Source organism: Rousettus aegyptiacus, unplaced genomic scaffold, assembly GCF_014176215.1.
Source record: "Rousettus aegyptiacus isolate mRouAeg1 unplaced genomic scaffold, mRouAeg1.p scaffold_m13_p_2, whole genome shotgun sequence".
NCBI classification, from domain to species: Eukaryota; Metazoa; Chordata; class Mammalia; order Chiroptera; family Pteropodidae; genus Rousettus; species Rousettus aegyptiacus.
Genome location: NW_023416295.1, coordinates 163,103,219 through 163,116,758, shown reverse-complemented (window position 1 = coordinate 163,116,758; position 13,540 = coordinate 163,103,219). Strand labels below are relative to the sequence as shown.

The window sequence follows — 13,540 nt, the reverse complement described above, 5'->3', positions numbered from 1 at the left end:
TCCGTTCTTTTTTTCCCCATTCCTTTCTCTCTTTGCATTTAGGAGTTCTCATTGACCTATATTTATACTCACTGATTCTTTCCTTGGCCGTATTCGAACTATCAAAGACATTCTTCAATTCTGTTAGTGTCTTATATTTGCAGCCTTTCTTTTTTGTTGTTGCTGTATTTTATCGTATTTTATTTTTTAATAAAAATTGCACATGTTTAGCATGTTCGACATGATGATTTGATGATTTGGTGCACATATGCTTAGTGAAATGATTACTATGGTCAAACTAATTAACATGCCATCTCCTCATATAGTTACCATTTGTATGTGTGTGTGTGTGTGTGTGTGTGTGAGAGAGAGAGAGAGAGAGAGAGAGAGAGAGAGAGAGAGAGAGATGAGAGCACCTGAAATTTACACGTAGCTTATTTTCAGTGTTCAGTACAGTATTATTGACAGTATTATTGCCCCTTTCTCAGCTGGGATAAGGCCCCAATATGCCTTTGTGATGGAGAATGCTCTGAGCATATCGCACAGTGATTATCCTTCTCTTCCCTGTATCTGAGCTATTAAGGGATCTTTCTCAGATCCTCAGCTTGAGAAACTGGTGGGGTTCTTTTTAGGCAAAACCAACTGCAGAGTAGGGACTCGCTAAAACTAGAGTATTCAGGAGTTTCTCACTCTCAAGATCGTCTATACCCAGACTATAGCAAGTCATCAAAATTACCATTTAAATGTTCCTACTTGCACATGACTCTAGAAGCTTCTACTCCAGGTAAACAGATCTTGGTTTGACTCTTTGGATTCACTTGTCTCTCCAGATTTCGGGGTGGCCTTTTGCCTGCAAACTAAGTTCTTGGTTGAGTCCAAGTGAAGTTGTTGATTTTCAGTTTGTTTAGCTCTTTCTTGTCCTAAGGATAAGTGTGTCAATTTCCAAGCTGAAATTGGCACACCTATTGATTTCATGTTGGAGCTCAAACCAGAATTCCATTTCATGTATTTTTTTCCCCCTGTCAACTTTATTATCATCACCCCCATTTTACAGATGAGGAGAATCAAACCCAGACTGTCTAGCTCTTGAGCACTATACAAAACTACCATGTACTTCCAAGTTGCCATCACCGCACATTTGGCTGACTGTTAACCGCCTTCTAACTGGCCTCCACTCTTGTCCCCTTCTGCCCACTACCCAGAGAGAGCTTATTTAAAGTTAAGCGTTGCTGTCATCTCCTACCTGTGAAACCTTTAGTAGCCTTCCATTGCTCATTGTGTGACCTCCACCTCTTGCCTGCCCCTTCCCTCCTGCTCACTTCTCTTCAGCCGCGGAAGCTAACCACCTTAGGAACACATCTCAGTTTTTGTCTGGCTAAAATGTTTTTCTCCCCATTTTTACATGACTAAATCCTTGTCAGCTTTTGGTTCAGTCTCAGATTAAATGTTACCTTCACAGTTCTCCACTCAAGTTTCTGTGTCTCAGCAGCTTGTTTCTCTCTTGAAATGACTCTCTATAATTTGTAACCCTTTCATTATGCCATATTCCTCAGTAGACTATAAGCTTTATGATGGTACAGACTGTATTCGCCTTATTCTGTTGTATCTACTGGAACCAAATACAGGGCAAGGCACACAGTAGGCATTCAATAAACATGTTTATATGAAGGAATGAATAAAATGTGGCAAACTGAATAGATGGTAAATGTATTATTTTCTACTTGAGTCCTTATCACTGAAAGAGGCCATTCAGGAGCTATTACGCAAAGAGAAGGGGAAAAAAACATTTTCAACAACAATAACAGCCAAGGTTGGCTGAATACTTCCTATATGCCAGATAGTGTTCTAAGCCTTTGTTTATTAACTCATTTAATCTGCACCTCAGCCCTGTGTGGTAGATGTTATTATTGTTGCCATTTATGAATGGGGAAACTGAGGCAGAAAACACTTAAGTAGCTTGGCCTAGAGTAACAGTGCCAGGAAGGTGTAAAACACAGATTTAACCCAAGAAGTCTGGACTCAGAGCTTGTGCACTTGGCCTTTAAGCTCATCGATGCTCTGGGTTTGATGCATCTGAGACTCCTCACATGGACTCGACTCTATCAGTTTAAAAATAATTCTCATTCCGCAGCTAGGGAAAAGATTGAGTGTGAGGGGACTGACTCCATTAATCCCATTATGTGGTCTAAGGATTCTTTTAAAGGGTGTATCATTGGAGTTTTTAGCGATCACCGAAGACCTGTTTAAGGTTTATGTTTGATTTTAGGTATACAGGAGATGAAATCAATTAGATTTAGGCCCTATTTGTGCCTACGGTAAAGGGAAAAATGGGCTTTGGAGAATTATCTTTGGGTTTCATTTCTCCTTCTAGGACAGTTATCTCTGGCCTTTTTATAACATGAACATGCTGAAGTTAGAAGCCCAAGAAAGTGGAAGGGATGGAGTGCGGATACAAAGACACAGAGGTTCTGTATTGAGGGATAGCTGACAGGCACATGTATGAAAGGGTGTAGGTAACATGATGCCCCCTGGAATCTCAACGGGGCCAAGCGTGCAGGATTTGCCATGTTTGTCTTTTTTCTAATGAATAGAAATGAATAAATCAACATCCGCCATGATTTATCTTGAACTGTTTTGCAGCTCAACAGAAAGGCAAATCGCTTGTGTGAAATACATTTAGTTCCAAGGTTTATTTTATTGTGCCTTGAAATGTCCTGTCTGCCACAATATTATTTCAAATGCGATTAGTGACAGATGGAAGACCTGCGCTGCAGAAAAAGAGACAAAGTTGCCTACACATTAAAATAAATTGCACAACTTAAGCATTGGCTGTTTTTTGGTTTTTGTTTTGTGTTTTGTTTTTGCTTTGTGTTTTGTTTCTTTTTTTAAACGAACAAAACACCAGAAAACAAGTGCCTCGGTAGCTGGGCAAAGCTGGACTGTTATTCCAGTGAGTGAACACGTGAAGAGGTAGACTGGGGAGTGGTTAGAAGGTGAGCTTTCTTGGGAGCTAATTTTAGTAACTGGACCACAGGCAGAATACTCAGCCTAAGGTACCCTTTCTTCTGTACATTAAAAGTATTGCTGATAGCATTTATACAGGCTAAGGCATGGACAATAGGGTAGTGCCTGGGCTGTGGTCAGGGCAAACTATTTCTCAGCTATTGTTGTGGACATTTGCATCCTTCCCTTCATCAAGCCCAGTTCTCAGAAGCCATGTTTCCTCTGGCACTACTGGCATTGATTATGTAGTGAAAAAACAAAAATCCTTCAAAATCGAAGAACTGGGTCCCAACCCCAGCTTCTCTGATGCTCGATTAAGGGTTATGAACAAGATGCTTTCTCTCAGAACTAGTTTCCTCCTTAGTAAAATTAATAAACTGAAACATTTTTGTCAGGCTCCAGTGTGGTTACTAGTATGAAAGCAGATACAATGTAAAGGAATATACAAGTTGTAAGATTCCATAGAATGCTGGTGTCTGAAATGATGGCGGGCCCCAGAGTGGTAATACTCTGAGGATGACATCCCTAACTTCACGGCGCTAGCATGTTCATGATGATTGTTTGGACTGAATAAAGTTTATAACAGTCATTTAACGATTGAATTAGAGCATTAGATTGCACATTATCATCTCTGAGGGGTTTACAAACTACAGTTGCTGGGGTCCCGGGACCACATATCTGTATTTTTCAATGCATGCCAAATTAGACTTAAAGAGATGTGTAACTTAACAAAGATGTGTAACTTAACGAATCATGAGCAATGAATTTTCTGTCACTATCTTGGTGGATAAATTTGAAAAATTGAAAAAGAAAAAGACTGGAAGCCATTGGAGATTGCAAAGGGCCCTTCCATACCCAATGGTCTCTGTTTAATGCAAAACAGCTGCTGGTTCTGTTCGGTTCAGGAAACCTACCTAGTTGTTGTATCATAGAGAACTCCTGAAATTCATTCAGGGTTCTGTGAAACTGGGAGTTCTGGGTTTCTGTGTTGCAGTCCAATTTGCTATCAATCAGCTGGTCGATTTAATCTCAAAATGATAGATTCTGTTGGCCTAAGTAACATTTTGTCACTGGAGTGGTACCTAGTTTATGGTATAAGCTCAACAAATATTGGTCAAATAATATATAAACATTGTCTTCACCTGTCTCAATATCAGATAGATGGCTCTCATCATCTAATCTATCATCTATCTATTTATCTATCTATCTATCTATCATCTATCTATCTATCTATCTATCTATCTATCTATCTATCATCTATCAATCTATCATCTATCAATCTATCATCTATCAATCTATCTATCTACCTATCATCTACCTATCATCTATCTATCTAAATCTACCTATCTAAATATGCCTTGTATGTTGCAAATATAAAGTTACCTATTTGCTCTCCTGATGAACAGTGAAGTCTCTGATGCAGAGGTAGTGAAGTTCAGACCCCTGGGGGTATGTAAGCAGAAACGAATGTTGAGGGTGGTAAGGACTCTTTCAATCCATAACTTCTAGGATGTAAAGGTGTGCGAAGTGCCATCAGGTCTTGCATCCCATTCTTGATATTCGAACAACAGATAGGGCAGATCAAATGCCATTAGTCCTGGTGTCATAGATTTTCCTTTGAGATCTAGAGTCCAAGAGCTGCTGTTTTGAAAGATTCTAGATGTTTCTCCATATTCGGGAAAGCCTGATAAATTTGTCTACCATTTCAAATTTTGGGCTTCATGACGAAATGGGGCAACCATTCAAAATTGAAATGAAGAGCTTAGTCTTTCTTAGGTTTTGGAGGTAAATGAAACTTCTAGAGCTCTAAAATCTACTTATGCACAGAGCTTGCAAATGCATTCCCACAGGTCCAGGATGAATATTTATAAAGTCACGTTCTGAGATGGAGATGGTATGAAAGTAGATGAATGATAGTATGACTTTTATAGGCCAAAACTGCACACGGGCTTGTGGTAATTCAGAGAGTAGATATGTTTTGTGTAGCCCACATTGTATTAAAAAAATATAGAGAAATAGAGTGAGTTACTAATATTTAAATGTCAGGACTGACTCTCTCTCTCTCCCCTCACACACACATGTACACGTGCACACACACACACACAATATTTCTGTTTCTCCTGAAAACCTAGCAAAATCTGTCTACATGGGGCCTGTGTTCCCTCATGGCAATAAAAGACAAGGTCTGAAAAGGGGCTGGCCCCTGTTGATGGGGCACATATCCCCAGGGTATCCCTACATGGCCTTCCTCTCATTTTATTATCTTCAATGCCTCTGGAGGCATTTGCTTTGACTCTTCTTCCTGTAGACAAGTTGTGGTTTAGAAGGAGTGTGTCCTGGAACCTAACATGGCCAATATCCTCTTTGTCACTTGACTGCATCTTGAGCACAAGGAATAAGAGTCTTGTTAAGAGTTCTTACACCCAGGCACAGATTCTGCCATGTAGTAGAACTCAAGAAATTGACTTCCTTCTTCCCCCTATTTTATACCTTCCCACCTCCTGACTTTTCCTCTTATCTTACCCCAAGTTTGAATACTTTTTTTTTTTTTCATTTTGAGTGAAAGGGCTGCTGTTAATAATTACTCTGGGATAACATGTGTAAATTGGAACTATTATGAGTATATTCGTTTCCTAGGAGTGCTGTAACAAAGAACCACAAACTAGATGGCTTAAAATAAAATCTTCTAATGGTTGCTGTAATCCTTAGAGTAGATGTATTGCTCCAGTCTCTGCCTCTGTCATTAAATGGCATTCTTCCCCTGTGCCTGTATCTGCTTTTTCTTCTAAGGGCGCTAGCGTATTGAATTAAGGCCTCACCCTAATCACCTTGTATAAACTTAATTGCATCTGCAAAGACCCTATTTTCAAATAAGGTCACATTTATAGGTGCAAGGAGTGAAGACTTCAGCATGTCTTCTTGGGGGACACAATTCAACCCATAAGCCTCAAATTAGCTTCCCGACCTATAAAGCAGAGATAATAGTATTTGTTAGATCCAGTTCTTGTAAGGACTAAATGACCAATGTGTCCAGGCCCTCACACGGAGCCTGCAACGTAGCTTGAACTCAACAAAAGCAGTCTCAGGCTCTTGCCTCTCTTTCCACATCTTTTCCCTCCTCTACTTTCCCACTCCGTCACCCCAGTCCTTGGCTTGTTTGTCATTTCTGTTTGCTCAAGATAGAAATATGAACCAAACAAAAATCCATCTTTCTGGCCCCCAATTTAGTAGGTGATACGGAAGTGAAATTCTCAAACCGATGTATTTACCTGTTACAGTATTTCCAGAAGCGATTCAGACTCCAATGGCACGTAAAAAACTGCTTTATACTTGCCAGTACAGTGTCCCCAGCTCTCCTGATGTAAGCATAGCTTCTTTTGAAGAAGAAAGCCATGAAGAAGCCAGTTCTCGCACAACATCATCCAGCGAATGGTACGAGACCCCGCTGATGTTCACCGTTAGACAAGAATTTAATAAGAGCGACAGAGGCGCACCCAAGCAGGCCTGGAGCAGTGTGGTTTTGGAAAAGCCAATGACGGAAGTGCCTGTTCCATCTAACTCAGCGTATCCTTTGCGCCTGGAGGCTGCGGGCACACAGCTCATTAGACACGTGAGATGTCAGAACCAGCCCTCTCGAAATTCCAAGAGAAATTCTGTCCCACCTGGTAAGTCTCACTAATTCTTTTTTTTTCCTCTTTTCAATTGGCCATATTTTATTTTTCACATCAGTATAATCAGCAAAATTACTGACTCAATGGTGGGTTCTATTCTAGAAGATTCTGTAAGAAGCATATTAGACAGTCCTTCATGGAAGTCTACTTGTTGGTAAGTGTTGTATTGGAGGACAGAGCAAGTGTGAGCTGATAACAAGTAGTTTGATGATTCAGGCGTTCCCCAGATAATAATGATAATGATAATCATTATTACTGTCACCATTCCAGCCCCTCATTTATTAGGCTCTTATCCTATAACAGCCACTATGCTGAGCATTTCACCATTATTTTATGAAATCCTCATATAACAAACATTCTTAGGCAGATAATGTGATGATTCCCATTTTAAAGATGAGAAAGCTGTGAATTCATAGCACAGCATGAGGTATATGATAACGAAGTATCTTAGAATTACTCATAGGAGGAATAATTAAATGTAAGGAGATGGACCAGAGAGAATGAGCTTTGGAACCAGGGAGGTCCATGCTCAAATCTCTGCTTTTTCGTTTCAGTTATGTAGCCATGATCAAGTTCCACGAATGGTCTTTGAACCCAGTATTTTCATCTATGAACAAACAATAATTTCTTCCTTGAAGAGATATTGTAATTAGAGGATTAATATAAATAAGGTTCCCTGAATATAGCAGAGACTGAATGGCAGTGGGGATGATGGTGGTGGTGTTTATGGTGCTGATATTCAGACCGGAGGAGAGAAAATGTCAGGAAACATTGCTTATCTCCAAGTAGTCCAGGAACTGTCATGTAGAGAAAGGATCAAATAGGATCAGATTACCTTTATGTAGCCCTTTTTTTTTTTTAGGGAATTTTTCGGTGGATTTTTCTCCAAACATTTCTAGTTCATTGGAATTGATCGATAGCAGAAAAAGACATAGTTGGACTCAGTAAAAAGGGGAACTTTCTTTGAACTAGAGGAGAGTATACTGCTTGTGGGCCAGAAGTGTTAGAGTATGGCTGAGATATTATCTATTAAAGATGCTAATACAGAGATTCCTTCATTTCTGGAAAGCTAGGCTTAAGGGTGGGATGCTGAGGATGCTGGTTGGTTAACATTTTTAAATCCTTATTATATAAAAAGCAGTGTGCTAAAAATCTGAACATATATCTTTAGTTTTGATTCATATGTCCATTTTCTAAGAATTTTTATTTTCCAGCAGTTTAGATACATAATTGGAGGCCCATAGAGGTTCCATAACTTCTAGGGCTGGATCCAGGTTTCAAACCCTCCAATCTGACTCCAGGTCAGAGAACTCCTACATTTAGAATCTAAATATAACAATAGCATCTCTTGGGTACTGAGCACTTACTGGGTCCTAGATGCTTTACATTTTGTCATGTTCTCTCCTCAGACACTTGCACAGTTCTTCATTTGTTTATTTAATAGTCTATTTTCCTTCCCCATTCCCTCTCCCTACAACTACAATGGAAGCTCTATAAGTACAGGGACGTTGCCCACTCTATTCCATCTAGAATACTGTCATGCATATAACAGACAGTCAAATATTAATGAATGAATAAATGAATAAGCAAACTTAATTATATTAGCAATCCTATGCAGTAGGTAGTACAATCCTCATGTTTCAGGTACAGACAAAGAAACTTAGGCCAGGTCATATGTCAGCATTTGAATCTATGATAGTTTGACCTCCCAAACTTGTTTATTCCATTCTACCACACTGACCCTCTAAGACAGTTTGTTACAAAATACATTATTACCAAAGTGTATCCAGGGAAGGAATTCCAATTTTCGATTCAAGACAGAAGACAGTATATTCTGTCTAGGTCATATTCTGTTGCTCCAAATTCCAGAGCCACACACACATTCATGTTCTTTGGTGGAATCTTCTTGCATTGATTATTGATGACAATGAATGGGTCATCTGCCAAGGCTGGAAATCGACAAATAGCTATTAAGCATCCAGTTTTTTCAAAAGGCAATGTGTTTGCTCTCCGAAAGATTTTATTTACCTGGAGATATTGAAAAGCCATTTCATCTTTATTTCCAGGAAATAATTATCACATTGGAGAAATCGTATTCATGAAAAAATTTTCACTCTTTGACTTGGGTATGTCGAGTGGGAGATGCTCAGTTCATACCAGGCATAGACCGAACAGTGTGTGGTGGACTAAACTGAGTCAACTAGAGATAGACTGGCTATTTGACACCCACTCTTAGGAGGGCAATATGCATTCTAAATCTTTTACATATTTTTTGAATTTGCAAATGATCCTGTAGGTTGTTCCAAATATTCTAGACTTCTACATTCTATTCGAAGCCCTTTAAAAACTTTTGTAAGAAGTGATTTAAAGCATGTAAATTATCTTAGATAACTATTGAAGAATTAGACTTAATTTGTGTAAGTAAATGGGTAGAATTTCTCAGGTAAAAACTTCAAGATAGTGTATATATGATATATACATATGCACATTCTATATGTATGTATATATATGAAAATACATGTGAAATATATATGTATATATGCATGTATATTCACAGTGTTGATTGCATTGTAAAAAATGCCTCGTCTTTTACATGAAAAAATTATTTGGTTGGACAAAGAAAAAAATTAAATCTATTATTATTAGTGTGTATGTGTGCGTTGTATAGACCAGGCATCAGATTACTTCACTAATTGTTTTCATTTTCAGTTGCTTTGAAATTTCTCATAAAACTCAGGAAGTAATTGCCTCTTGGATTTTTAAATTATCAGTTGTAAGTCTAAATGGGCTGTGAATCCATTTGTTTTGTATGATATGTAACTCCACTTGATAACTTTCCATTCACAAACTTTCCCCAAATTTAGAATTTGAAGCCCTATTTAGTTACCAATTCTTCTGGTTCCCAGTCTTTCAAAGTTTTGAATAGTTTTCCTTGAAATGAAAGTTATATGTGGATTCTATAAAAATTAATTGGAGGGGGTGCTTTCAAACAATAGGAAAAAAAACAGCATTTTATCCTCTTAAAGAATGTAAGGGAGCACGTGAGGATCACGTCAAAGGATATTTTCCCCACTCAGAACATTACATTGCAAATGTCGCTTTCTAAAACATTCGGTTATGAGAAGATATTAAAAAAAAAAAAAATGTCCCAGTGGGCAAGTCGATTCCTCACACTTCAGTGCCACTTCTACCCTTCTTTGCCCTCCAGGTCCCACTGCGAGACCTTCCACTGCCATCGGTCTCTGCGGGAGAAGACAGAGCCCCTTGGCCCCTTCAAGAGTCTCCTGGAGCTCCTCAGAGACCAAGCTGGAGGAGAGGATGGCAGCCACAGGAGACACTCTGGCAAACCCAGATTCCCAAAGCAGGCTCCAGGGTGCGCCCGGAAATCTAGTCAGAAGAGACGCAGTTGCCATGACACCGGAGATGCTCCCCAAGCATCTTCATCCCCTGGAGATAAAGGGGCCCAGGGCAGACGCCTCCCTCCATGACAGTCTGGCAGGAGCGCCCCATCTTCAGCTTGCCGGGTCTCCCACCCATCTCCCCACAAAGAAGTTAATCGTGACTTGCTCTTATCCCCCCTCCCGTCCACCCCCGCGTTTCCATACGGTCTGTTCACAGGCCCCTCCTAGGCTGAGGGTGAATGCTCACTTATATTGACCGCTGCGAGGGAATTGTTCCGGGAGGGCGGCCCATCTTCAAATCAATGCCTGCCCAGAACAACAGAAAGGGCCTCAGATGTACTGGTTTCCACAGAACCATTGTTAGGCTTTTGTGAAGTAGTTTTGAACCTAATAAATAATGTCAAAAGTCTCTATCGCAGCCAAAAATGTTCCTTTTGAAGCATTTCTAATAGTATTTTTGTTCTGCGGTGTCTCCCAGTGTCACAAAGAATTTGTGCCTCACAATAGGGATGGGGTACATCGCGTGCCACTTAGCAATGTGCCTGCAGGCACTGCGAGGACCCCTCTTTGTTTCGCTCTGCCAGGTAAATGGTTTCATTTGCCAACTTGGGCTTTGGTTTAAGGATGTTTTCTAAGGGCCTTTTGAATTTCTAAACAGAGGTTTGGAAAACATAGGTGAATGTTTGTAATTTAATAGTTAACATGAAATTTGATTACTCCCGATGTGCCTAAGAGAATTCTTCAGGCTAATTTAAGGCTTTTGTGTCGGAAACCTGAGGCTGGCTCCTCCTTTGAGGCCCTGCAACACTTGGAACTAATTTTAATGCAAAAGAGATACTGAATGTTCTGATTTGTAATAAAGAATCCTGGAGCAGTTTAAGGAACATTTTGCCAAATGGGTCATTTTAGGCATTGATTTTGATTTTGGTTAAATTAAACATAACTATGATGCAAGCAGAGACTGACTTTATCAAATGATTTTATGGGTTCGTTTTTTCCTTCTGTTTTATGTAGTATTTTTTCAACATTGAGAGAGAAATAAAAATCAATGTGACCAATACATCCATATTTACTCAAGTTTCTTGAAATTTTCCCACAGGCTTGGTTAGACTCATAGGGTTTGATGCATAGAAGTTGTAAATCCTACTGCATTTCTCCCCTTCAATTCAAATTTATATATGTGTATAGCATACACACACACATATATATGTATATGATGTCTACATTTAAGACTTAACATCGCCTAAGTTCCAAATTTAAGTCTCAATGTTTCTGTAGGAATGAAATATTATGACCAGTAACTGCTTAACATTTGGGAGTTGATTCAGGCCTTTGAGGATGATTTGATTTCTTTTAAATATTAGCATTCTCTAGGAGTAATGAACTTTAAAGAAAAAAAAAGATATCCCTAAACTTTAGAGCTTTTCTTGTTCCACAGTAATATGATTTTATTATAAATATGCTATTTTTTATTTATTCATGATTTTATTATAAGAGAGTATACAGGTTATCAGTGGTGATTACAGTGGTTTCCTGAGGGTATAATGGCATCTGCTCACCAGAGTCTTATAACAGCCATAAGTTCAACTTCTTGCCATTTGGTTGGAAAAAAGTGTGTGGCCAAACTCATGGGTTTTTACATAAACTTTTGATTCTGGGATCTTATAATTTCCTATTTAATTATGCATTAGTGCAACTGATTTTTTTTTTTTTTGTCAGATCAAGAAATCATTGCTTTGAGTCAGCACCCCACAACCTTTTTGGCTCCAGGGACCAGTGGTGCTCCTGTGAGAATCTAATGCCTGGTGATCTGAGGTGGAGCTGAGGCGGGGATGCTGGCACTGGGGAGCAGATGCAGATACATATGTAACTTGGCTCACTTGCCCTCCACTCACCTCCCGCTGTGCAGCCCGGTTCCTAACAGGCCATGGACCTGTGTTGGTTTGTGGCCCAGGAGTTGGGAACGGCTGCTTTAAGTAATTCTCAATTTCAGGAGTAGAAAATGTTTTTTGATATAATAAATGGATTCCCTAACTGAAGTGGAGAATAGTGAATTTACTAAAAATACAATACAGAAGAAGCAGTTCTGTTCAGAATTTAGAAAAGGGGCAGAGCCAAAGATATAAAATATGTGACAGACCATATTCTAGAGCAGTTTCCCAAAGCATGTTCAATGGAACGCTAAAATTAGAAAGATGCTGTGCGAGATGAAAAGTCTATAGATAAATATGTCTGGAAGATGGAGCTTAGTATGCACCCTCTTAGAGTGTGCGTATTAAGGATTCCAAGAAACTCCATGATAAAAAAAAAACTGATTAACTCTGTTTAACTTAGTGTTTCCCAGTGTTTCTTTGATCAGGGAACTCTGACATATGTGTGTGTTTGTGTGTGTATACATTTTTTTTTTAAATAACACCTATTAATATTTTGCAGGACAAGTCCTACAGAACACACTTGAGAAAATGTTGCTCAAAACTCTATTCTAAATATGCCAAAATTTCTGTAAACTGGGAGGATTCAAAATAAGGGATTTCTTGTCAAAGAAGTGAAGAAAGCAGCCCTTGATAAAAACAAACAAACACACACACAAACCACTCTTCCTTGGAGGGATATATTGATCTGTATCTGGGTATTTTTCCTCATTTTGGTTGTACATAATGGGGAGAAGTTTAGCTGGTCCAGCGCTGCTCATGGTTAGATAGTAATGAGGGAGGAGTGTTTCCACCTTTGCTGTCATAGTTATGCTGAGGATTCTAAGCCATGCAGGGACTCGGGAAAGAGGGCGTTGTCCAGAGAATACTTGGCATTAAGAAAAGGGCTCCAGAATTATTAAGGTATGTGGCATCCTTCTTGCACAGTTCAAGGTCTTCGTAAAATACTCTTCTCTATTAACACTCCACAGATTTTTGCCATGTCTAGGCTCCTTCTCCTACCGATCCCTCCATATCCTCCAACCCATGTTTTCCCTCCTTTGTGGAAATCAACCTTGACTTTTGTAAGTCAGTGATATTGGGATCAATTGTGAAGTGTTTATTGGGTACTAATTATCCTTGGTAGTCATTGTGAGGGATTTGAGAAATGTGGTTTCAACTCAACCAGCATTTACTGAGCATTCACTGAGTGCCAGGTCTTGGTGTTGGGGATGTTAACTAAAAAAGATACAGTCTTTTTCTTTGACAAGCTCTACTTCATGTGAGACTTTCTCCTTTCATTCATACATTCTATCACATTTTTTAAAAACTCATGTACATTCCAGACACTTTTCACTGGGGATATAGAGACAAAGAGCCATTTTGGTAAAGTAAAACCTAGCTGTTGGGACATAAAATAATGACAAAATAGTGTTCAGGTCTATAATCCTTTGGCCATAATTCTGAAATCCCAAATCTCTGAAAATTGAAAGCTCTTTTATAATTCATTTTGTGTTAGTTATGTCCCAAACTGAAGTTATTTATAGCCTTTATTTATAACACTTTGTGTGAATAT

General features: G+C 39.1%; 1 protein-coding gene across 1 annotated transcript in view; it reads left to right on the top strand.

Annotated features, from left to right (window-relative positions):
* Window positions 1–10,359, top strand: part of CUNH12orf42 (chromosome unknown C12orf42 homolog) — a 112,704-nt gene extending 102,345 nt beyond the window's left edge. Inside the window, exons 4-5 of the mRNA XM_036235877.1 lie at window positions 6,261–6,647; window positions 9,862–10,359. Coding sequence (XP_036091770.1) covers window positions 6,261–6,647; window positions 9,862–10,310 — 836 coding nt within the window. The 3' untranslated portion in view covers window positions 10,311–10,359. The remainder of the gene's footprint in view (window positions 1–6,260; window positions 6,648–9,861) is intronic.
* The last annotated feature ends 3,181 nt before the right edge of the window (window positions 10,360–13,540 follow it).